General features: G+C 42.4%; 1 protein-coding gene across 4 annotated transcripts in view; it reads left to right on the top strand.

Moving 5' to 3' along the window:
* Positions 1-27036, top strand: part of ST6GAL1 (ST6 beta-galactoside alpha-2,6-sialyltransferase 1) — a 215678-nt gene that overhangs the window by 136899 nt on the left and 51743 nt on the right. For 3 of the 4 annotated variants that reach the window (XM_029059048.2, XM_029059039.2, XM_029059057.2), the window contains exons 3-5: positions 1375-1519; positions 12817-13474; positions 25242-25339. In XM_029059048.2, coding sequence (XP_028914881.1) covers positions 12868-13474; positions 25242-25339 — 705 coding nt within the window. In that variant the 5' untranslated portion in view covers positions 1375-1519; positions 12817-12867. Of the gene's footprint in view, positions 1-1374; positions 1520-12434; positions 12537-12816; positions 13475-25241; positions 25340-27036 lie in introns of those variants that run through there. The other variant, XM_029059063.2, reaches the window with a different exon arrangement.

The following is a 27036-nucleotide window of genomic DNA, read 5'->3' as shown; positions in this document are numbered from 1 at the left end:
TCTGCACCCAGTAAGCAATCAATCCTATTTAATAATTGTGGTATTTGTTGAATGCTTATTATATGCCAGCCACTGTACTAGGCACTGGGGTGGATATAAACAAATCAGGTTAAAAAAAGTCCCTGTCCCCTGTGAGGCTCATAGTCTCAACCCCCATTTTACAGATGAGGTAACTGAGGCAAAGAGAATTTAAGCGACTAGCCTAACATCACACAACAGGAAAGTGGCGGAGCTGGGATTAGAACCCATGACCTTCTGACTCCCAAGCTGGTGCTCTATCCACTATACCATGCTGCTTCTCTTAGCCCTTACTATGTGCAGAGCACAGTACCAAGTGCTTAGGAGAGTTCAATATGACAGAATTGGTATGTCTGCCCACAACAAACTCACAGACAGACATTAATAAGTGCCATGAGGCTGAAGGAGGGGTGGATAAATGGTGCAAGTTCAATCCAAGTGTAAAGGTGATGCAGAAGGGAGTAGGAAAAGAGGGAATGAGGGCTTCACCGGGGAAGTCCCCTTGATGGAGATGTGCTTTAATAAGGTTTAGAAGGTGGGAAGAATGATCATGAGCTCATCTGCTCATTTGTATATATTTTTAATACCCTATTTATTTTGTTAATGAGATCTATATCCCCTTGATTCTATTTATTGCTATTGTTTTTGTCTGTCTGTCTCCCCTGATTAGACTGTAAGCCCATCAATGGGTAGGGATTGTTTCTGTTTGTTGCCGAATTGTACATTCCAAGCGCTTAGTACAGTGCTCTGCACATAGTAAGTACTCAATAAATACTACTGAATGAATGAATGAATCATTTTTAGGATGGGAAGAGGGAGGGTATTCTAAGCCAGAGGCAGGATATGGGCGAGAGGTCAGTGGCTAGATAGATGAGATCAAGTTATAGTGAGTAGGTTTGCATTAGAGGAAATATGTGTATGGAGAAGATAAGATAGGAGAGAGCAAGGTGATTAAGTGCTTTAAAGACAAAGGTAAAGTGTTTCTGTTTGATGCGGAGGTGGGTAGACAACCACGGGAGTTTTTTGAGGAAAGGGGAAACATGGATTGAATGGTTTTGTAGAAAAGTGATCTCAGCAGCAGAGTGAACTGAATTCAGGAGAGACAGGAGGCAAGGAGGTCAATGAGGAGACTGATGAAGTAATGAAGGCCGGATACATTAAGTGCTTGGATTAACATGGTATGGAGAGGAAAAGGTGTGAATGTTGTGAAGGTTGAACTGACAGAATTTGGTGACAGTTTGAATAGGTGGGTTAAATTAGAGTGATGAGTCAAGGCTGATGATGATGGTGATGATGGTGATGAGGAAGAGGTATGGAATGAACTTTGTGATTTTAAAATTCTTTCTTTCTTTCCAGGTGGTGGTTCTTGATCTTTGCTAGAAAAATGTATGTCAGACTTGAATGCAAGCGAAGAGACTTTCCTGATGACGGAAAACATTTTGCAAGTACCTGAAGATGAAGACTAGCTGCAGCAAGCACTTAGTACAGTGCTTTGCACACAGTAAGTGTTCAATAAATAAGATTTATTGAATGCTGCTCAGGAGACATTGGCCAGCAGCAGGTAGCTCACAGATCAATATTTAAGTTTGAAGCCTAGAAAGAGAAGCTCCATGCTCTTCTAGCATCCTTTTCAGATTAATTTGTCTACCTTGATATTCCTTTATAATTCCATATCCTGCTCCATTTTCATTCTCCCGATCCTCCCCATGTGAGATTACTACTGGCTTCATATCTCCCTCCTACTTAGACTGTGAGGTCCAGATGGGATAGGGACTGTGTCCTACTTGATTTTCTTATATCTCCTTCAGTACTTAGCACAAAATAAATGCTTAACGAACACCACAATTATTATTTTAAAAGAGGTTTTTCTCTTCATTCCTGAACTTCCAGTCTTACCGTTATAACCCTTGTTGAAAATCCCTTCCAGGTCAAAGTCTGTCAGCATTATAGTAATTTGAGGGAAGACCAATACTGCAAAAAGTTAAAAGGTGTCATTTCAGGAAAAAGTAAGGGCTAATATAATGCCTGTCCTGGATAACACTCTCTAAAACCTGCTGGTGAAATCCAATCCATCGTAGGCTGGTATCCAGCCAACCAGACTTCTTTTTTTTTTTATGGTATTTGTTAAGCGCTTTCTATGTGTCAGGCACTGTACTAAGCATTGGGGCAGATACAAGCTAATCAGGTTGGATACAGTCCATGTTCCACTTGAGGCTCACAATCTTAATCCCCCTTTTACAGATGAGGTAACTGAGACACAGAGAAGTGAAATGTCATGCCTACGGTCATACGGCAGACAAGTGGCGGATCCAGGATCAGAACCCAGGTCCTTCTGACTCCCAAGCCTATGCTGTATCTACTAGGCCACATACTCAGTGCTTTTGTTCTCGCAATGGGAAAGCCACATGTTGAAAGAGCACATTGGTCTTTGGAACTACAGCTTCTGGGTACTTATTCTGGGGGAAGATTTAAATTTAATTAATTTTAATGTCCCCTCTGCTAATTTTAGGCTCCTTAAGGGCAGGGATCAAGTCTACTAACTCTAGTGTATTCTCCCACATCTTGGTACAGTTGTCTACAAAGAATAAATGTTTAATAAATACAATTTATTGATTTTAAGGTGGAACTTATTCCACTGTTAAGTAGTTCCACTCATTAATTTCCCATGGGGATGATCACGTGAAAGGCGGAAGCAATACATTTTGCTGGCTATCGAGGGGAATGACCCTTCCCAAGCGGAAGACATTCCCACCAGTGAATACCACTCCCTCTGTCTTCTGGCCTGGGGGGAATGAGGCTGGATGGCAGCAGGGAGGTCAGACTTCTCTGGGGTTAAGTGGTCTCCAACATCCCTTGTGGGTGAGCATTTCAAAGAAGTCCTGGGTCCAATGGTCTCCGCTGGTCCTATTATTGTTTGGAAGGGTGTATCTGCATTGCTGCCGATAGCAAACACCGGGCTTTTCCCAGACTATCAATCAATCATAAATTGAGCATTTATGGACAGAGTACTGTACTAAGCTCTTGGGAGAGTGCAGTAATGCAGAGTTGATAGACAAGTTCCCTGCCCATAACGAACTTGCAGTCTAGAGGGGGAGACAGATATGAATATAAATAAATTATAGATAAGCCCTCTTTTCTCTGGCTTGCTCTCTCTTCTGCGTCACTTATGCACTTCAATCTGTAACCTTTGGACATTTCATATTTGCCCCAAAACCACAGCATTGATATACGTATCTTTAAATTGTATATTACAAATTAATTATTCATATTCATGTCTGTCTCCGCCTCTGCACTGTAAGCTCATTATGAACAGGGAATGTGTCTGCCAATTCTGTTGTATTGTACTCTTCCAAGAGCTTTGAACAGTGCTCTGCACGTAGATAGCACTCAGTAAATACAATTGATTGATAAGTGCTGTGGGACTAAGGGAGGAGTGAATAAAGGTTGTGAAACCAAGTGGAAATGCACCCAGCCACGGTCCTGCCAAAGTGGAATGTTGCCGGCTCTGCCTCTGGAGCATTCTGACAGTGCTCTGCACACAGTAAGCGCTCAGTAAATATGATCAAATGAATGAATGGCAGTGCCTATTTACCAGGGAGCAGGTGCCTGCCCAGGAGAGGCTAGATGCTGACTGCTTCCACTACAACACACTAAACTCAGGAACCCGAGGATGCCTCTAGAATGTAAGCTTGTTCTTAGAGTGTAAACTCATTGTGGGCAGGGACTGTATCTGTTTATTGTTATGTTGTACTCCCCCAAGTGCTGAGTACAGTGCTCTGCACACAAGTGCTCCATAACTACGATTAAATGAATGACTATGAAGCGAGCTCCTTGTACGCAGAGAACGTGTCTACCCGCCCTTTATGTTGTTCTCTCTCAAGCACCTACCTAGTACAGTGCTCAACACCCAGTAAGCACTCAAGGATCGATTGAAGAATGGACAAAGGTCAGACAGAGAGACGTTTGAGCATTCAGCACTAGAGTGTCCCACCGATTGGCATAAGTTGGAGAAGCTGAAGCCGGTGTATTGTTCATGGGTTGGGTAGTCTGGCTGATACTGTCAGATCACGGCCTCCCTAAAGCACACATTAGAGTTCAACAGTCTGAATAATAATATAATTGTGGTGTTTGTTAAGCACTTACGATATACCAGGCACTGTCCAAAGCGCTGGGGTGGCTACAAGCAAATTGAGTTGGACAGAATCCCTGCCTCACATGGGGGTCACAGTCTTAATCCCCATTTTAAAGATGAGAGAACTGAGGCACAGAGAAGTTAAATGACTTGCCCAAGGTCACACAGCAGACAATTGACATAGAGGAACTAGAACCCAGGTCCTACTTACCCCTAGGCTCATGCTCTATCCACTAGGCTATGCTCCTTCTGCAGCGCTAAGCACTGGGAGAAATACAGGATAATTGGGACCGGGTCCCACCTCAGCCCCACATGGAGCTCACAGTCAAAAGGGGGAGTTAAGGCAATTGAAGCACAGAGGAGTTGAGTGACTTGACCTAGAGCAAGTGAAGAGTAGGCAAGTAGCAGAGATGGGACTACAGGTCCCCTGATTCCCAGTCGTGAGCTCTTTCCACTAGGCATGAAAGCATTAAACCTGGTTTTTCCAAGTCCAGCAGCAAGCAATAGCCTTCTTTTCATATGTAGATCTCTATGATACCATCAGTTGGCATTGGTTAGTGCTTGTGTGGAGATTGACAGGTGGGAAGCAAAGTGGCCTAGTGGAGAAAGCATGGGCTCGGAAGTCAGAAGACGTAGTTTCAAATCCCTGCTCTGCCACCTGCTTGCTCTGTGACCTTGGGTAAGTCACTTGAGTTCTCTGCATCAATTTCCTCATCTGTAAAATGGGGATTCAATACCTGTTCTCCCTCCCACTTAGATTGCCAGCCCATGTGGGACAGGGATTATGTCTAGCCTGGTAAACATGTATTTATCCAGTCCTTAGAGCAGTGCTTCACACGTAGTCAGTGCTTAACAAATAGTATAATTATTTATTGACTAACATGAGCAGCACTTGTCAGTGCTCTGTTGACTGGATATCATAACAAATACCTGCCTAATTGTTATTAATGCCTGACCAGTCTGTATTTTATATGCCTGATTAAGTTTGTGGCAGCCCACATATCTGCACGGTGGCCTAGTGGAAAGAGAACGGACCTGGTTGAGCCAAGTTGAAGTGGATATAAGTGGATTCAGGCAGACCTACTCCCAGTAAATCACCAATCACTGTGTAACATAGGAAAGCAGTGTGGTTTAGTGGAAAGAGCATGGGCTTGGGAGTCAGAGGCTGTGGGTTCTAATCCCGACTCCACCTCTTGTCTGCCGTGTGGCTTTGGGCAAGTCACTTCACTTCTCTGGACCTCAGTTACCTCATTTGTAAAATGGGGATGATGACTCTTGAGCCCCAAGTTGGGACAACCTGATTATCTTGTATCTACCTCAGTGCTTAGAACAGTGCTTGGCACATAGTAAGTGCTAAGCAAATACCATCATTATTAACATAGGTTCATTAAAGTGTGGGTACATGGAGATATTGGAATGGATCACCTGGACTCTTCTTTGAAAGGGGTCTTGAAAAATTGAACTTAAATGTAGTGAGTGTTCCATTCCTCAAAGAAAAAAAGGATTCCTTACTTCCTTAAAGAGCTTTTATCCTTTGCCATTATTTTTTCTCAGGGAAGCTATTATAATTTGTTAATTTGCTTGTCTTTCCTGAAAATAAATTAACCTAAGTATGTCTTTGCTGGTGTACAAGTGATCTTACCTTTACCAAATATCCTTTTTCACCCAATATGCCCACAAGCAGTTAATTATAAGCATTTATAGACTTTGAAGGTGCAATTATCTCTTTACTCCTGCGTTAATAATTAGTTCCCCACAGGTGTAAACTGTAAGCACAAATGCTGTGTGTGCACTAAAAAGTCCTAGTTAACATCCAGGTAAAAATACAGTTGACCCATGGATTAGGGCTATTTATTAACACTGAATTTTATTATGGGAGACTGGTTTTGTTTGCCTCAGAATATAAGGTTACTCTTTGAAACCTTTAATGTCTTTTTTTAAAAAGCAAAGTAACCAGCTCTCTAGGCTTCAGTGTAAAAGAACCAAGGTAGTTGATATTGATGGTAGTAGGGCAGTTTCAGAAGGCTATGGAAATAAATAAAGGAAAATGAACCAGGTGTTCTCTCATTGAGAGGGCAAGCCATCAGTAGTATTAGTAATAGTTTTTATTGAGCACTCTCTTAAACAAACCACTGTACTAAGTGTTTGGGAAATACAAAAAAAAAAAAAATAGCCAAGAACATGTTCCTTGTCCACAAGGAGCTTACCTTCTAGTAGGAGGCAGAATCAAGAAATGAGTGAATGCACAGTTCAGTAAACATATACATAAGAATTGATAGTGGTTATGATCTGGACATATTCAGTCTTTCAATTTATTGAGCGCTTAGTGTGTGTAAAACACTGTACTAAGTGCTTGGGAAAGTCCAGTAGAACCATAAATAGACATTATATTGTACTCTCTCAAGCACTTAGTACAGAGCCTGGCACCCAGTAAGCATTCAACAAATAATATTATTTTATAGATTAGTTAAGCACGTACTGCTTGCCATGCACTGTACTAAACACTGAGTAGACACTAGATAATAGGTTGAACACAGTCCTTCTTCCACATGGGGCTCACAGTCTTAATCTCCATTTTACAGATGAGGGAACTGAGGCACGGAGAAATTAAGTGACTTGCCCAAAGTCACACAGCAGGCAAATGTCAAGCTGGGTTTAGAACTCTGGTCCTTCTAACTCCCAGGCCTGTGCTCTATCCATTAGGCCATGCTGCTTTCCAATAAAAAAATAAATCCTATTGATGATGGTAAATATAAAAGTACTAGAGATGGGTGATAGGTTTCTCTGAGTTGGAATATTAGATGGTGAGCCCCAATTGGGACCTGATTAACTTGTATCTTCCCCAGTGCTTAGTACAGTGTTTGGCACCTAGTAAGTGTTTTAAAAATAATAATAATGTTGGTATTTGTTAAGCACTTACTATGTGCAGAACACTGTTCTAAGCGCTGGGGTAGAGACAGGGTAATCAGGTTGTCCCACGTGAGGCTCACAGTTAATCCCCATTTTGCAGATGAGGTAACTGAGGCACAGAGAGGTGAAGCGACTTGCCCACAGTCACACAGCAGACAAGTAGCAGAGCCGGGATACAAACCCATGACCTCTGACTCCCAAGTCCAGTCTCTTTCCACTGAGCCACGAATGCCACCATTAGTATTAATTATTATTCTGTTGAGTATTAATCAGAGAAATCATGCTGGAGTGCTATCAGGAAAGCTTTAATTGCAGGGACAGTTGATTTGGGGTGGCATGGAGTTCCAGCAGGGGAAAGACCATGTGTGGGTGGATGGAGGCTGGAGAGCTGGAGATAAGTTACCGTTAGAGGGCAGCCAAGGTAGCCAGGGGACAAGTAGTGGGTGAATATACCCTATATGTATGTAAGATAGGATGAGGTGATAGAGAACCTTGAAGACAATGGTGAGTTTTTTTGTTTGTTTTATTTTGGTTTTCTTTTTAAATGGAGCAGTCCATAGAGCTAGTGGAGAGTTTTGAGGGGTGGAGAGATGTGTCCCGAGGAACGCTTCTGAAGCTGATCCTGGCTGAATTTTGCCCTAAGATGGAAGAGTCTGGAGACAGGGAGACCAGCGAGGAGGCTGATGGTTGTAGGACAGTAGCTGCGCTATGAGCAGAGCTTGTACAAAAATATGGAGAAGCAGCGTGGCTCAGTGGAAAGAGCATGGGCTTTGGAGTCAGGGCTCATGAGTTCGAATCCCAGCTCTGCCACTTGTCGGCTGTGTGACTGTGGGCAAGTCACTTAACTTCTCTGGGCCTCAGTTCCCTCATCTGTAAAATGGGGATTAAGACTGTGAGCCCCACGGGGGACAACCTGATTCCCCTATGTCTACCCCAGCGCTTAGAACAGTGCTCGGCACATAGTAAGCGCTTAACAAATACCAACATTATTAATAGGGTAGAGAGGGAGGGACTAATCCCAGAGATTTTGTTTAGGAAGAATTGGCGGCTGTTTGGGTTGTGTAGAATGATGAGACAATGTCACACAATCACCATTTTAGGGAAATTGGCTACTCACCCCACCCTCAGCCCCACAGGACTTATGTACATTAATTTATTTATATGAATGTCTGTCTCCCCCTATAGACTGTTAGCTCACTCCGGGCAGGGAAAGTGTCTACCAGCTGTTATACTGTACTCTTCAAGTGCTTAGTACAGTACTCTGCACATGGTTAGTGCTCAGTAAATATGACTGATTGAATCAACCCATTTCTCCAGGGGGCTCAGATCCTCTCATTTGCTCTAGAGGCTTTGCATTCTACTTTCTTGTCCACTGGTCAGTGACCAAGCTGTGGAACACGGCATTAAGAGCCATGGCTGAGAAAGGGCCAGGGTTGCGGAACAGACATAAAATTGTCCAGTACCACATCAGAGCAAGACAATAGAAAAGACCATTCAAAAGCCAGAAATTGGCATGAAATTGGACCTCTAGCCACTTGTTGCCCAAGTGACAGTAGCTCTGCTGAGAGCTGATACCGATGTTGTTGGGTCTGGTTGGTGATGGCAAAGCAGGATAAGGAGCAGCAGCAAAAGAGAGGTGCTATCTGATACATCCCTCACCCTCTTCCTTATACCCCTTGCCTCCCTTCCTGGTGTTTTTTTCTCCCCCAGAGTTTACCACAATCAAATGAATAAGTTGACATTCCTGACCTACAGAGTTTGAAAAGTGGCAGAATCATGAAGGCCTTTCTTATTGGAAAAACTTTGAGTTCACTCTGTGCTCATTTGTACTGGTTTAGTGACTGGTGTTGATATAGGTCAAGGATGCCAGGGAAGAGGGTAGGCTCCTGTTGGTGCTTCCTCCACAAATATTCCTAGAATCTGTTCCTTCATCTCCATGCAAACAGCCACCACACTGATCCAGGCCCCGACTTGACTATTAGACCAAGCTCATAGCTGATCCCCCTGTCTCAAGTTTCACTCCAGCCCCTACTTTGCTCTGCTGCCTAGATTGGTTGTTTTTTTTTCCTGAAATGCCATTCTGAGCCCGCCTCCATACCCCTCAAACATCACCACTTATTTTGTGTTCCTCCCTGCAGTGAGTGGAAACTCCTGATCACCGGCCTTAAACCACTCGATCAGCTCTCTCTTTCCTACTCGGTCACTCTTTTATCTCCCACTGCACCCTTCCTTGCAGTCTTTGTACCATTGTAGCTGACTCATTCTTGTCTCTTGCCACTCACCTCTTTCTCTAGCCCTTCTTCCTTCAAGGGACTCCCTTCCCTTTGACATCTGACAGTCCAAAGCCCTCGCCATCATCGAAGCACCCCTGAAATCACATGTCCTCCATGAGACCTTGCCTGATTAATTTCTGTTCTTCCCACTTTATGCTTCCCATCATCATTATGGCACCTGCAGACCACCTAAGCATTAAAGCACTCACAACCCCATAATGCTTATATATGCATGCTTATACTCCATTTCTCCTAGCTGTACTTTATTCTGGTGTCTTCCTCCCACAATTGAATGTAAATTCTGTGAGGCTAAGGATCTTGTCAACTAACTGTATTGTACACTCCCAAGCCCTTGGTATGGTGCTCTGCACACTGCTCCAAGAAGTAGCATGGTGAGTGGATAGAGCACAGACTTGGGAGTCAAAAGGTTATGTGTTTTAATCCTGCTTCCACTACACATCTGCTGTGTGACCTTGAGCAAGTCACTTCGCTTCTCTGTGCTTCAGCTACCTCATCTGAAAAATGAGGATTGAGACTGTGAGCCCCACATGGGACTGTGTCCAACCCAATCTGCTTCTATCTACCCCAGCTCTTAGTACAGTCCCAGGCACATTGTAAGTACTTAAAAAATACCATTATTATTATCATCATTATTAGTATTATTCTCTGTGGCTCAGTTACCTCATCTGTAAAATGGGGATTGAGACTGTGAGCCCTTCATGGGACAGGGACTATGTCCAACTCAATTTGATTATATCCACCCCAGCACTTAGTACAGTGCCTGGTGCACAGTAAGTGCTTAAAAAATACCATAATCATTATTACTATTATCAATTGATTGGCTGACCATCTGTTCAATTCTTTTAACCAGACAGTCTGGTTTGTCCCCTCTTTGTCTGGACTTGTTTTATGATTGTTTTAAAAATTCCAGTTTTGAATCTCCCTCCTCTGCACCTCCTGCCACCTAGACATGCAGCTTGGGATTGGGTTTCAGATTTCTCACCGCCCAGGGAGAGGAGCCACCAGGCCCTGGAGGTCTCCAGTATTTCCCTGCTTCAGTCTATGCTTCACTCTGCTTCCCGGATTATCATTCTACAGAAACACTCTGGGCATGTCACTCTCCGCCTCAAAAATCTCCAGTGGTTGCCTATCAACCTTCGCATGAAGCAAAAATTCTCACTCTTGGCTTCAAAGCTCTCTATCATCTTGCCCCCTCCTACCTCACCTCCCTTCTCTCCACCTACAACCGAGCCCGCGCACTCCGCTCCTCTGCTGCTGCTAACCTCCTCTCTGTGCCTCGTTCTTGCCTGTCCCACAGTCAACCCCTGGACCACGTCTTACCACTGTCCTGGAATGCCCTCCCTCCTCACATCTGCCAAACTAGCTCTCTTCCCCTCTTCAAAGCTATAATGAGAGCTCTCGTCCTCCAGGAGGCCTTCCCAGACTGACCCCCCCTTTTACCTCTTCTCCTCCTCCCCTCTGTATCGCCCCTACTCCCTCCCCCTCCCCACAATACTTGTGTATATTTGTACATATTTATTACTCTGTTTTATTAATGATATGTATATATCTATAGTTCTATTTATCTATTTTGATGGCATTGATGCCTGTCTACTTGTTTTGTTTTTTCCCTTCTAGACTGTGAGCCCATTGTTAGGTAGGAAATGTCGCTGTCTGTTGCTGAATTGTAATAATAATAATAATAATAATGTTGGTATTTGTTAAGCGCTTACTATGTGCCGAGCACTGTTCTAAGCGCTGGGGTAGACATAGGGGAATCAGGTTGTCCCACGTGGGGCTCACAGTCTTAATCCCCATTTTACAGATGAGGGAACTGAGGCCCAGAGAAGTTAAGTGACTTGCCCACAGTCACACAGCCGACAAGTGGCAGAGCTGGGATTCGAACTCATGAGCCCTGACTCCAAAGCCCATGCTCTTTCCACTGAGCCACGCAGTGCTCTGCACACAGTAAGCACTCAATAAATGTGATTGAATGAGTGAATGAATGAATGAATGAATGAAAGTGGGATACCTCTGGGTGGGACACCTCCCACCCAGGAGAAACATTCTAGTGTCAGTCAGTCAGTCAGTCATATTTATTGAGCATTTAATGTGTGCAGAACACTGTACTAAGCACTTGGGGAAGTTCAATATAGCAATACAGAGTCACTCGAATCATCATTTTTCTGCCAGATATCATGTGCGTGGACATCAGGTTTTGCTGTGTTCTTGGAGCATGCAATATGTTGGGAGGCAGAGTGGTCTTGTGGATAGAGCATGGGCCTGGGAGTCCTTCTGACTAATCCCTAATCCCGACTCTGCCACGTATCATTCATTCATTCATTCATTCATTCATTCATATTTGTTTAGCACTTACTGTGTGCAGAGCACTGTACTAAGTCCTTAGAAAAGTACAATACAGCAATAAAGTGACAATCCCTGTTCACAACTAGCTCAAAGTCTAGAGGAATGAGCTCACAGTCTAGAGACTGTCCACTGTGTTATCTTGGACAAGTTGCTTAATTTTTCTGTGCCTTAGTTATCTGTAAAATGGGGATTAAGATTGTGAGCCCAGTGAGGGGCGGGGACTGCATCCAACCCAATTACCCAATACTCGAGTGCTTAGTATAACACCTGGCATTTTAAAAATACCACTCTTACTATTATTATTATTATTAATTTTTATTATGCACATCTCCTTGTACAGTATTTATGGAGGACATCCGTAGCCACCGTAGAAATTGATGGTTACTATAATCGAAATCAAGAACAGGCCAGTTTTTTCAGCAATAGCATTTTGTAAAATATAATAATGTTCTTGTACTGTCTGGTAGGGTAAGAGAAGGCATACTCTTCAAGTGCTCTTTATGTGAAGGCAGTAGAACTGTCTCTTTGAACTCACAGGGCTCTGCTTGAGCATAGGTTTCAGCAGAGAATAAAAAAGGCACTAGAATCAACTTCCATGATAAATAGAGGACAAACATGTTTGAGTTCAAAGGGCATCTGTTTGTATTTCATTGCCAAATGAATACTGAGAAAATGAAGTCTATTTTCGGTGAAATTTGCAATAAAAAGGGAGGCGCTAAACCATTCTCTCCTGCCAATGTGAGGTTAATGAAATTCCATTTCCCGAGAGACAGCTTTGGACCCGGACAACTTTCCAATGAGCTTACTTCGGTCTTGCTGTGGTTACCTTGATTCTGGTATGTCTTTGCATTTCTGATTCTTTAAGAAAGACTATGTTGTTAAGCTAACCCACCGTTTCCTGGCCCTCCTCATTCCCATCGTTAATCACCACCCCACGAATCAAGGATTATGTATCATAGTTGGGGCTTTCTTCCAGCCTGGTTTAAGTATAGAAGCCGATAACTGTGTTGAGGAGTAAAAATAAAAGTAGACATGGAATTGTATTTGTATCTCGAATCTGTGACATTGCCCTCAATATGGACTTTTTGTCTTTTATCCCCCTCCTGCTTTTTTTAGGAATAATTTCCTGTCCTGGGTTGAGGAGCGCAATTTGATGCACCCTACATTATGGTTCATATCAACCTGCTGAAAAAATTGATGTATGTCCTCTTGGCTTTTCTTCTGTTCCTGACTATTTGTTTGTGGAAGGAAACAAGAAAAGGCTATTATGTCTCTTTCAAGTCGGAGACGAGAAGTTTTCAGTTGCCTAGGACACTGGAGAAGTGGGGCGGTGAGCTGAATCCGGATCCAGGCCCCAAGGGAAGGATACAGGATCCAGTCCAAGAGGCCCAGCCCACCACCGCGCCGGGAGACAAAGCCAAGCCCAAGAAAGCCCTGAGCTCCCTCAAAGTCTGGAACGAAGACAATTCTTCCAAGAATCTCATCCCGAGGCTGCAGAAGGTTAGGAAAAATTACCTGAATATGAACAAGTATAACGTGACATATACGGGGAAACGGCAAACCACGAAGCTCAGTGCTGGGGAGCTTCTCTGTCAGCTTCGGGACCGAGTGAATGTGACCATGATTCGAGAGACCGATGTCCCCTTCAATACCTCCGAATGGAAGACCTACCTACCGGAGGACGAGATCAGTGGGAAAATGGGGCATTTGGGGAGATGTGCTGTGGTGTCATCTGCTGGGTCCATGAAGTCATCACATCTAGGCCCAGAGATAGGTGAGTATTTATTTAATGACCTTGTTGCAAACATGATATGGAAGACATCTGTCGAAAATTACCAAAATCCAGCTAATGCAACTGCTGTTGCCCACAGAGCTGGTCAAAAAGTCACACTTTTGGATCTCTGTCTATCCCGAGGAAGAACTGTATTGTTTAATATCTATCACCAAAATGTTGTCATTTTTTGTCGCACTGAGTTGTTCTATTTTTACCTGTATTAGACCGAGGCAAAAGTTGATTTGTTGTGTCCAGATTAGCAGGGTAATTACAAAACCCTCCTCCTCCTCCTCTTAGATTTGTTTTTAAAATCACTTTTGTGTTTTTAGGGTTTTCTTTTCCTTAAGAAAAATATCCCACAAACCCTCTTTCCACCATGATTTCTCTAGCCATTGATGTTTTGAAACCACATCAAATACGTACAAGGCTCAATTGAGTTGATTTTATCAGTCAGATCACATCAAATCATTGATTTTAAAAACTTTCAAGTTTCCTTAATTTTCTACAAGTCATTGAACTAAAGAAGATCACAAGAAGTAGGTGGATGTGCTCTTTATTATTTTGACCCTGTGTTTTGTAAGGGTTTGAGGGTTGGATTAGAATGTATGGGGTATTTTCCTTAACAACTGTGAATGTCAAGGAATCTGGGATGCAGTAGACAGGGGAGTGTCGACTAGAAGCAAGCTTGATATTCCTCTTGGAAGAAAAGCGAACTCAGAGTCTATCTCTGAAAGGTGTGATGAAATCAGCTCATCCCGCGTAATGAATATCATGTACAAAAACAAACTTCCTAGAGCAGCTTCCAAAAAAGACTTGTTGAAGACCTTCCACCTTGTTATTACAGGCAGTTAGAACAAGCCTCTCTAAAAATCATGCTACATTATTCGTACATTTTCTCTGGAATTGAAGCTGTCTTTCCCATCTGCCCCACTGCCCCCATAGATTATAGCTGTAATGAAGTTCAACTGGTAAAAGTTAAAGTATTGATTTAGGACAGGTCCAAAAAAAGTAAAACTATGCAAATATGAAAGATAGATGACTCATGCCAAAAGTTACTCGATAAGCATGGTGAAATCATTAACCCACAAGGGCACTTGCTTGCATCCTACACATTTTTTTCCACATGTGTAAAGCTCAAAAAAACTAAGGAATATTTTTATTTTAAAATATAATAATGTTGGTATTTGTTAAGTGCTTTCTATGTGCAGAGCACTGTTCTAAGCGCTGGGGTAGATACAGGGTAATCAGGTTGTCCCACGTGAGGCTCACAGTTAATCCCCATTTTACAGATGAGGTAGCTGAGGCACAGAGAAGTTAAGTGACTTGCCCACAGTCACACAGCTGACAAGTGGCAGAGCCGGCAATCGAACCCATGATCTCTGACTCTGAAGCCCAGGCTCTTTCCACTGAGCCATGCTGCTTCTCTAATATAGAAATGTATTAAATATATTAATATTTAAATATATATCATATAAATATATATAAATTATATAAATATATAATGTATAGAAATATATGAAAATATAGAAATACTTAAGATATGAGAAGGGATTTGCTAGCAGTAGTATTAGCATTTGTTAAGCTCCCACTTGGTGCAGGTGTATGTAATGACATCATTTCATACTTTCTTTTGAAAAGCTTTTAATGCACCCTGATCTCATATAACGAATGGTTGTATTTTAGTTCTAAGTAGGTGGCCAGTGCTGTATGTTATTCAATCAGTGATGTTTATTGAGCATTCAGTGCACGGTGAGAACTGTGCTAAGAACATTGGCAAGTACTCGAGGATCAATAAAGTTGATAGATACATTACTTGCCCACAGGAAACTTAAATGTAGAGGGGAAAGCAATCATTAAAATAAATTAGAGATAAGGGAAATGGCAGAATGTAAGAATACATACATATATGCCCCGGGACTGAAGGCGGGGTGAGTAGCAAGTACTTAAGGGGTACAGATCCAATGGCACAGATGATGCAGAGGGGAGAGTGAGTGGGCGAAATGAGGGCTAAGTCAGGAAAGTACTCTTGGAGATGAGATTTTAGGAGAGCTTTGAAGGTTAGGAGAGTGATGTAAGATATTAAGGGGTAGGGATTTCCAGGCCAGTGTGAGGGCATGGGTCGGGTTCAGCAGTGGGACAAGCAAGATCAAGGTAGGGTGATTAGGTTGGAAGTAGAGGAATAAAGTGTGGGTGCGGGATTGTAGTAGGAAGTCTGATTTAATGTATAAAAGCCAATATATGGAGTTTCTGTTGTGGAAGTGGATGGGCAGACAATGGAGATATTTGAGAAGTGGGAAGATAGGGAATTAGTTTTTTTAAGAAAATGATTCAAGCAGCTTAGTGAAATATGGACTAAAATGGGGAGAGACAGGAGAAGGGGGTTCAGAAAAGAGGCTGGTGCAGTAATCTAGACAGGGTAGGATCAGCATGGAAACAGTTTGGATGGGGTAGATTCTATGCACGCGGTTGTTTCTTTGGTAGAATATTACTCTATTTTCAGAAAGGAGCATGCTGTTGGAAGAATGTCCAATTACTCTGCAGTCACCGTCTCACTGAACATGTAGCAAAAACATGGGTTTTGGCAGAATTGGAGATACCCATATGTAAGCTCATTTATGAAAAAAGAGGGCATTGTATAAAGTAATTTAAAAGAAAAAGTGCAATGCATTTATAAGTCTTTTGTAAAGAAGATATTCAGTAGTATTTATTGAGCACTTACTGTGTTCAGAGCACTGTACTAAGCGCTTGGAATGTACAATTCGGCAACAGATAGAGACAATCCCTGCCCCTTGATGGGCTTACAGTCTAATCAGGGGAGACAGACGGGCAAAAACAAGACAACTTAATAACGATAAATAGAATCAAGGGGATGTACACCTCATTAACAAAATAAATAGGGTATGATCCAAAATGTGCATTATTCAAATAATTGAGTTACAGAGGCTAATATAGCCAAGCATAAGTGCACAACTTTAATTTTCATTTGTTTATGTTTTTACTATCGAAGCTAATTTTTCTCACACTCAAAAAAACTGCAAAAGTATAGATCTGTGTGGGAGAGCCTACTTGTCCAGCTAGAGAATGCAAGACTGATTTTAAATACAACTCTAACACAAATTTAACTAATGACTCTGGACCCATCATTTAACCATTTTTTTCCTATCACTATTGTGATAGATATTGTGATATTTTATCTATCCACCTAATACCTATCTATTGCGATAGATATGGTGATATTCTATCACTTCACTCTTACAAAGGGTACTAATACTGCTAAGGCTCATTGGAGGAGCCTTGTGAAATGATTTTAATATTCACAATAAATAAGAAAAGTTCTCTCAAACAGATAGAACACTGAAATTACTTGAATGGCTACTGATGTTATTTTCCATCATTTAAAAATTGTGCCTTTTGCATCAACCAACCTAGTGTCCATGTTTAAAAACTACATGTACATTGACTTTTAAAATGTGCGCTAGTGTTTAATTAAGCAGCAGGAAGTCATCTATATTTGCCTCTGTGTACCATCTGTAGAATAACAGTAAAAATGATTTGATCCTCGGGAAAGTAGTCAGTATTTTTTCTTATAGTCAATCAATCATATTTTGAGCACTTACTCTGTTCATAGCACTCTAAGCACTTGGGAGAATACTGTAAAACAGAATTCGTAGTTGCATTCCCTGCCCACAAGGAGCAAACAGTGTAGAGGGGGAGACAGACATTTAATATAAATTTATAGTATGTTCATAAGTGCTGTGGGGCAGAGAGTGGGGTAAATAAGAGGCACAAATCCAAGTGCACAAAAGCTTTTAATATCTTTAGTCCAAAAGCATGCACATTATAATCTAATTCCTAACCTGTTTTCCTTAATATTGCCAATAATAAGAATTATGGTACTTATTAAGTGCTTTATCAAGGCATTTTACTAAGGGCTGCAGTGGATACAAGCTAACCGGGTTGGACACAGTCCCAGTCCCACATGGAGTTTACAGTCTCAGTCCCCATTTTACAGATAGGTAACTCAGGCACAGAGACATGAAGTGACTTGCCCCAAATCATACTGGAGACACGTGGCAGAGCAGGGATTAGAACCCCTCACGAAAAACACACACAATTTTGTCCAAGGGTAGGTGTTAAATGTATTAAAGCAGAGTTAACTCTTAGAGAAATGTGGCAGGTCCAAAAATCTTATCCAATTGAAATAGTAATTTTCATTCCTGCTATTATTCCTGACAGTTTGTCTTTTGGATTGAAATTTTACTTCATTCCCTACCACAACAGATACATTCTGCATAGGTCATTTTTCATCAATCAGTGGTATTTACTGAGCATTTTACTGTTCTTAATATGTCAAGTGCTTGTGTTAAATCCCTACTAATATTGCTAGTCAGGATTTTTAAATATTCTCTGCTTTGAATATGTGTCATGCATACTTCCTCACCAAAATCTCTGCTAAGTTATCTTTCATTCATTCCTTCATTCAATCGTATTTATTGAGTACATACTGTGTGTGGAGCATTTGGGAGAGTACAGTACAACAATAAACAGACACATTCCCTGCCCCCAAGGAGCTTATAGTCTAGAAAGGGGGAGTCAGACATTAATATAAATAAACTAATTACAGATATGTGCATAAGTTCTCTGGGGCCGGGAGTGGGGGAAAACAAAGGGAGCAAGTCAGGGCAGCACAGAAGGGAGTGGGAGAAGATGAAAAGGGGTACTTAGTCAAGGAAGGCCTCTTGGAGGAGATGTTCAAAGCCTTCAATACAGCTTTGAAGGTGGGGAGAGTAATTGTCTGTCGGGTTTGAGGAGGGGAGGGTGTTTCAGGCCAGAAGCAGGACATGGGCGAAGAGTCCGCCACAAGATAGATGAGACTGAGGCATAGTAAGAAGGTTAGCATTAGAAGAGTGAAGTGTGCGAGATGGGTTGTAGTAGGAGAATAGCCAGGTAAGGTAGGAGGGGGCAAGGTGATTTGAGTGCTTTAAAGCCAATGGTGAGGAGTTTTTGCTGGATGTGGAGTTGGAAAGGCAACCACTGGAGTTTTTTGAGGAGTTGGGTGACGTCATGAACTTTTTGGTAGAAAAAGGATCCAGGCAGCAGAGTGAAGTATGGACTGGAGTCGGGAGAGACAAGAGGCTGGTAGGTCAGCAAGGAGGCTGATTCAGTAATCCAGGCGGGAGAGGATGAGTAATTGTATTAACATGGTAGTAGTTTGTCTGGAGAAGAAAGGGCAGATTTTAGCAACGTTGTGAAGATGGGACCAAAAGGATTTAGTGATGGATTGAATGTAGCCCCCAAGTCTAGATCTCTGTGTTTCCAGCAATGGACTTTTCTTCTTTCTCTTTCAGTTTCCTTCATTTTGAAATGGGGAACATCTTGATTCTCAATTTTGGAATTCCTAATGCAATCTCTGTGTTTCCAACAATGGACTCTTTTTTCTTTCTCTTTCGGTTTCCTTCCGTTTCGAAATAGGGAACATCTTGATTCTCAATTTTGGAATTCCTAATACAATCTCTCTACACCTTGCTAAAATGACAAATTTAAATTTCTTATTTGAGAATGTCATCGCATCTACTTCTATCTGTATCTCTCAAGAGATTGATTTAAAGGGGAAAGAATATATAGGTAAGAAATAATATGGGAGAATATTTATCTAAAAGCTCTTATGAAAACTTCTGTTGGTTGAAATCTTGCAGTTGAACAGCATGAATTTATTACTGACTTTACTCAAAATTGCAGCATAAGTGGAATCAGAAGAACAGAATAGAAAATGAATGTTTAAAAAAAGTCACCATGTGTGCTTTTTATTCCTTGGATTTCCCTTTGCCAGTGTGAGTCATATTAATATTGTGTTTCTTAAGTACTTAATGTATTCTCAGCACTGTACTGCACGCTGGGGTAGGTACAAGATAATCCTGTTGGACACAGTCCTTTACCTCATGGAACTCACAGTCTTAGTAGGAGGGAATAGAATTTAATCCCCATTTTACAAATGAGGAAACAGGCACAGAAGAGTTGAAGGATTTGCCCAAGGTCACCCAGCAGACGAATGTCAGAGCCTGGATTAGAACCCAGATCCTCTGATTCTCATTCCCATCCCTTTTCCACTAGGCCACACTGCATTAACATTGTATTTAATAGCCTTCTCATTAGTCTCCCTGCCTTTAGTCTCTCCCTTCCCAAGTACATACTTCAATCTGCTAGCCAGAGTTCCAGCAGTGCTGCTAAAACCACATTATGCAAGTTTTTTTCCAGCCCTTATAAACCTTCCATGGTTGTGCATTCCTCTTCGTGCTTCTGAGCACATAAACGTACACACCTTACTATTTAAGCACATACATATTTACATATCCATTTTCCTTTACTCCCTGTAAATTATTTTGTATCTGTCTCGTCTGTTTGGCTATAAGTTTAAGAGTAGGGGTCATGTCTTCTACCTCTAATTGTACTCTCCAAAGCACTTAGTACAGTGCTCTGCAAATAATAAATCCTCAAGAAATATTATTTATTTCCTGCTAAATTAAATGCCACAGTTGCCCATTTTCTCTCTTCTCACAGAGTAGACAAAATACAGTGAATCAGTGCAATATATAGGAAATCCCGTTAGGCCTTTTGTTGCTCTAATAGCAACTAAATAATCTTGGCTACTTTAGGCTCACTACACAAAGACACAATATTAGATAATCAAATGTTTTGCATCTCTTCAAACTCAATTACACAGTCTGAAGCCAATGGACACCAATTCACAGTGATTCTAAAAGCACATTTTATAAGAAAATAAACAAATCAAATGGCACCTCATCTCTTGCCACTATGTATTGATATGCCTAAGAATATAGTGAACAAGTGCTAAGCAAATATCACTGAAGAATAATTAGCGAACATGAACAATAATTGTATTTGAATGGACCTTTGACCATTCAAAAGCTCTACAATTTTAACTTGAGATGTGATGTAAGTCTAGGAATTAATAACTTTTAGGAGCTTTAGATAGACGTATCCAAAGCTAAGGAAAGCTAGCTATGTAGGTCTAGAAAAATTATTATTAAGCAACATTTGAGAAGGCAGGTGGTGAAAATATGTGAATAGTGAAAGAAGCGCTGTGTTAGGTGGGCAGTTTAGTGCTACCAACATTCAGTAGCCATTTAAGATTTTTCTGAGCACTCAGAATTGTAGCTCTCCCTTTTTTTATTGGAGTTGCATGGGGATTGGAAGTCTCCAAAGGCTACAGGTGGAAACTGTCCACAGATTTTTATGTGCTATTCAATCAATTGATCATATTTACTGAGCACTTCCTGTGAGCAGAGTCCTATACTAAGCACTTGGGAGAGGATGGTATAATAGAGTTGGTAGATACATTCCCTGCCCACAGGGACCTTACCGTTAGAAGGGGAGACAGGCATTAATAGTAATTAATTATGGATATGTACATAATCAATGAATCATTTTATTTAGTGCTTACTATGTGCAGAGCACTTTAATGTTGGTATTTTGTTAAGCGCTTACTATGTGCCGAGCACTGTTCTAAGCGCTGGGGTAGACACAGGGGAATCAGGTTGTCCCACGTGGGGCTCACAGTCTTAATCCCCATTTTACAGATGAGGGAACTGAGGCCCAGAGAAGTTAAGTGACTTGCCCACAGTCACACAGCTGACAAGTGGCAGAGCTGGGATTCGAACTCACAAGCCCTGACTCCAAAGCCCGTGCTCTTTCCATTGAGCCACGCTGCTTCTCTAAACGCTTGGGAGAGTACAATACAACAGAATTAGCAGACATGTTCCCTACCCATGCAGAGTTTACAGCCTGTGGGAGAGAGTGCTGTGGGGATGAGGGAGGGATGAGTAGAGGGTACAAATCTAAGTGCAAAGGCAATGCAGAAGGGAGTGGGAGAAGAGGAAATGAGGGCTTAGTTGGGGAGGTCGTCCAGACCCTAAGCTCGTTATGGGCAGGAAATGTGTCTGTTTACTGTTGTATTCTTCCGAGTGCTTACTACAGAGCTCTGCATCCAGTAAGTGCTTAACAAATATGATTAAATGAATGGAAGGCCTGTTGGAGGAGATGTGCCTTTAATAAGGCTTTGAAAGTGGGGAGAGGGATTCTCTATTGGATAAGAATTGGGAAGGAGCTCTAGGTCAGAGACAGGGTGTGGACAAGGGGTCAGCAGCAAGATAGACGAGATCGAGGTACAGTGAGTAGGTTGGCATTAAGGGAGAGAAGTGTGTGAACTGAGTTGTAGAAGGAAATTGTAGATGTAATATAGAAGTGTGTAAGGTGCTTGATTGCTTTAAAGCTGATGGCAAGAAGTTTCAGTTAGATATGCAGTTGGATGGGCAACCACTGGAGGTCCTTGAAGAGTGTGGAAACATGGACTGAACACTCTTGTAGAAAAATAATGATAATAATAATAATAATAATTATGTTGGTATTTGTTAAGTGCATACTATGTGCAGAGCACTGTTCTAAGTGCCTGGGTAGATACAGGGTAATCAGGTTGTCCCACGTGAGGCTCACAGTCTTAATCCCCATTTTAGAGAGGAGGTAACTGAGGCACAGAAAAGTTAAGTGACTTGCCCACAGTCACACAGCTGACAAGTGGCAGTTGGGATTCGAACTCATGACCTGACTCCTAAGCCCGTGCTCTTTCCACTGAACCATGCTGATCCAGGCAGCAGAATGAAGTCTGGATTGAAATGGAGAGAGACTGGAGGCAGGGAGCTTAGCGAGAATACTGATGCAGTAATCAAAGTGGGATAGGATAAGTACTTGTATTAGCACAGTAGCAGTTTTATGGAGAGGAAAGGGCAGATCTCAGTGATGTGAAGGTTGAACCAACAGGATTTAGTGGCAGATTGAATATGTGGGTTGAATGAGAGAGATGAGTAGAGAATAACTCCAAGATTATGGGCTTGTGAGACAGGAAAGATGGTGGTGCCTTCTACAGTGATGGGAAAGTCAAGGGGAGGACAGAGTTTGGGTGGACAGATAGGGAATTCTGATTTGGACCAGTTAAATTTGAGGTGTCAGCGGGACATCCAAGTGGAGATGTCTTGAAGGCAGGAGAAAATGTGAGACTGCAGAGGAGGAGAGAGATCAGGTTTGGAAATATAGATTTGCGAATCATCTACACAGAGATGGTAGCTGAATCCATGAGAGTGAATGTGTATTCCAGGGGAGTGAGCACTGATGGAGAATGGGAGGGGCCCGGAACTGAGTTTTGTGAGATTCCCTCAGTTAAGAGGTGGGAGATGGAAGAGGAGCCTGTGAAAGAGATTGAGAATGAGAGGCCAAGGAGGATGAGAACCATAAGAGGACAGTGTCAGTGAAGCCAAAGTTGAATAATGTTTCCAGCAGGAGAGGGTGGTCCATAGTGTCCAAGGCAGGAGAGATTGAGGAGGTTTAGGATGGAGTAAAGTCCATTGCAAGTAAAGTCTATTGCATTTGGCAAGCATATCATTGCTGACCCTTGAGAGAACAGTTTCTGTGGAGTGAAGGGGGTGGAAGTCAGATTGGAAGGGGTCAAGGAGAGAATTAGAAGAGTGGAAGTGGAGCTGACTTGCCCAAGGAGTTTGGAGAGGAATGGTAGGAGGGAGATAAGGTGATAACTGGAGGGAGTCATGGGATCAACCGAGGGTATTTTTAGGGTAGTGCTTACATGAGCGTGTTTGAAAGCAATGGGGAAAAAGGTATTATTGAGTGAACAGTTGAAGACAGAAGTCAGGGAAGGGGCAAATGTTTTGATAAGCTGGGAAAGGATGGGATCAGAGGTGCTAGTGGAAGGGGTGGATTTGAGAGAAGGCAGGAGATCTCCTTTTAAGATACTACTGGGAAAGATGGGAGAGTTGAAGAAGCAGCAATCCCTGTCCTATATGGGGGTCACAGTCTAAGTAGGAGTGAGGAGGATTTAATCTACATTTTGCAGCTGAGGAAACTGAGGTACAGAGAAGTTGTGATTTGCCCAAGGTCACACAGAAAGCAATTGACAGACCTGGGATTAAAATCCAGCTCCTTTGATTCCCAGGCCCTTACTCTTTTTACTAGCCATGTGGTTTCTCATTTTCTCATGACCTGGGGGAATTGGATGGAGTCAAAAGATCAAAGGTCTCTGGGGGATTAGGACAGATTTCTGGAGAGGGAATGTGTAGGAAAGAAGGCAGATGTGAAGGTTGTGGTCAGATAGAGAAATTTCAGAGTTGATGAGGGTAGGATTGCAGTGACTAGAGATGATGATGTAAAGTGTGTGTCAGTCAGTCATATGTATTGGGCACTTACTGTGTACAAAGCATTGTACTAAGTGCTTGGGAGAGTACAGTTAAACAGAAGACAAACACATTCCCTGCCCACAAAGAGCTTTACAGTCTAGATGGGGGGAGACAGATATTAATATAAATAAATTAATTACAGATGTGTATATAAGTGCTCTGAGGCTGGACAGGGGGATGAATAAAGGGAACAAGTCAGGGTGATACGGAAGGGAGTGGGAGAAGGGGAAAGGGGGGCTTAATCAGGTAAGGCCTCTTGGAGGAGATAAGCCTTCAATAAAGCTCTGAAGGTGGGGAGAGTAATTATTTCTTGAATATGAAGATGGAGGGTGTTCCAGGCCAGAGGCAGGATGTGGGCAAGAGGTCAGCGGTGACCTATATGAGATGGAGATACAGTGATAAGGTTAGCATTAGAGGAGCGGGCTGGGTGGTAATAGGTGAGTAGTTAGGTGTGGTAGGAGGGGGCAAAGTGATTAAGTGGTTTGAAGCAGATGATAAAGAGTTTTTGTTTGATGTGGAGGTGAATGGGAAACCACCGGAGGTACTTGAGGAGAGAGGAAACATACCCTGAATGTTTTTGTGGAAAAATGATCTGAACAGCAGAGTGAAGCATGGACTGGAGTGGAGAGAGACAGGAGACTGGGAGCAAGAAGGCAGAAACAGTAAACAAGATGAGATAAGATAATTGCTTGGCCTAATGTGGTAGCAGTTTGAATGGAAAGGAAAGGGTACATTTTAGTGATGTTGTGAAGGCTGAACTGAGAGGATTTAGCAATGGAGTGAATATGTGGGTTGAATGAAATAGAGGAGCAAGGGATAATGCCAAGGTTATGATCTTGAGACAGGAAGGATGATGGTGCCATATACAGTTATGGCAAAGTCAGGGGAAGGACAGAGTCTGGGTGGGAAGATAAAGAGTTCTGTTTTAGACATATTAAGTTTAAGGTTGACGGTGGGACATCCAAGTAGAGGTGTCTTGTCCAAGTTGATGAGTGGGTGAAGTGGAGTGGAGTAGGGGGTCAGTGGAGTGGAGCGAGGACTGATAGGAATGGGATGGTATCTCCCTAAAACAGACTGTTCTGAGGAAAGGCTTTATTCCTTTTCATTTCTTGAGTGTGTTTAGTGGTAAATGCTCCCAGTAAAGTGGGAGAGACTGTTATGTAAAACTAGGTCACAGAGGAAAGTATCAAGAGAACTCTTATAGGAATGAACATTTCATTCTATAACAGGGTGATAGGGAAGAAAGTGAACTGTGGAAATTAGCCGTCCTTCGACTGCCTCTTTTCCAAGGTAGAAAAAATTGAGGGGAAACAGCTAAGAGAACCCCTCCTACCTATCCCCGGCCCTCCTATCTACTGGGGAGCGAAGTAAAAGCTCCCCAAACTGCCTTGATAAATAATGCCATTATTTTCACTGTTATTATCACTAAACCCATCACATCTAATTTTCTCACTTCCTTTATCTGTTGGCTTTCCTAATTGTCTTCTCTTGTTCTCCATGACTTCCAGACAGCCACGATGCCGTCCTGAGATTTAATGGTGCTCCTACAGAAGGATTTCAGAATGATGTAGGAGAGAAAACAACAGTCCGCCTCATTAATTCCCAGGTAAATCTGCTCAGTTGAGAGACCGAGGAAGGGTGCTCAAATACAGGGAACCCAGCATGCACTGGATAAACTGTAACTGATAACTGGGTTTTTAATGGGGGATATATTTCCCTCTAGACTGTAAGCTCATTGTGGGAGGGGAATGTGTCTGTTATACTCTCCCAACTGCTCAGGTCAGAGCTCTGCACAAAGTAAGTGCTCAGTAAACACCAGTGATTGATTGATTGATGGTATTTGCTAAGTGTTTATTAATATTATCATTAATAATCATCATAATAATTGTGTTATTTGTTAAGTGTTTACTATGTGCCAAGCACTATACTAAGTACTGGACTGGTTACAAGTAAATCGGGTTGGTCACAGTCTCTGTCTCACGTGGGCCTCACAGTCTCAATCTCCATTTTACAGACGAGGTAACTGAGGCAGAGAGAAGTGAAGTGACTTGCCCAGGATCACAAAGCAGACAAGTAGAGCCAGGATTAGAACCCCTGACCTTCCGATTCCCAGGCTCCTGCTCTTTCCACTGGCCATGCTGCCTATTATGTTCCAGGCACTGTATAAGTGCTGTGGTAGATATAAAATAATCAGGTTGGACACAGCCCATCTCACATGGGACTCACAGTCTTAATCCCTATTTTACAGGTGAGGTACCTGAGGCACAGAGGAGTTAATCGATTTGACCATGGTCACATAGCAGACAAATGATGGACTCGGGATCAGAACCCAGATCCTCTGACTCCCAGGCCCCTGCTCTTTCCTACTAGACCATGCTCCTGCTCAAGCTAAGCTATCCCCTCACATAGAGTAGAGGGAAAGATGCTGAAGTTTCAAGAACACACCTCTCCCCCATTCTGCAGAAGAAAAATCTTGTTCGTGACATTAGTTGGATCACTGCCAATTTCAGGGGAGGAAATGGGCAAGAAGGGGTATTAAGAGAGTGGGAAGTCATCCCTCACCAGGAAAAGGCCTCTGATTTGCAGTGGCAGTGGAACTGTTTAGGGATGTCTAGCAGTGTTTCTGGGGTTAACTCCTGATTCAATAAAGGGGGGAATACCAGATCAGGGATAGGCAAATCTAGTTTAAGATTCTGTTGCATAATTACCTTGATTTTGAAACCTCAGTCCTAGTCAATAATAAACTAGAGTGCAAAGTCAATGCCAAACTCTCTACAGTGTCTTGTTTCCTTTTGCCTTCGTGACTTTTTTTCTGGTGTTTGTTAAGTGCTTACTTTGTGCCACACATAGTACTAAGTGCTGGGGTTAGATACAAGCTTATTAGGTTGGACACAGTGCATTTCCTACATGTGGTTCATAGTCTAAATCCCCATTTTACAGATGAGGTACATGAAGTGACTTGCCCAAGGTCATCCAACAGACAAGTGGCAGAGTCAGAATTAGAACCCAGGTCCTTCTGACTCCCAGGCCCATGCTCTTTCCACTAGTCCTCATTTACTTTGCAAACACTGTACTTACCACTTGGAAGAATGCATTAGACTTGATACACCTGATCCCTGCCCTGAGGGAGATTACAGTCTAGTGCAGGAAACAGACCAACATGATGTAGCAATTCAGTTCCCTATGTTAAGGTTAGCATGCTTCGAGTCTCGGATCACCCACCCCCACCTGATGACAGGAGTGATGCATCCCTCTGCTGACAAGGATGTCCCAGAGTAAGAATTTGCCCTTCTGGTCCAAATA

The sequence above is a fragment of the Ornithorhynchus anatinus genome, chromosome 1 (assembly GCF_004115215.2).
Source record: "Ornithorhynchus anatinus isolate Pmale09 chromosome 1, mOrnAna1.pri.v4, whole genome shotgun sequence".
NCBI lineage: Eukaryota > Metazoa > Chordata > Mammalia > Monotremata > Ornithorhynchidae > Ornithorhynchus > Ornithorhynchus anatinus.
This window is presented reverse-complemented; position numbering and strand designations above follow the sequence as displayed.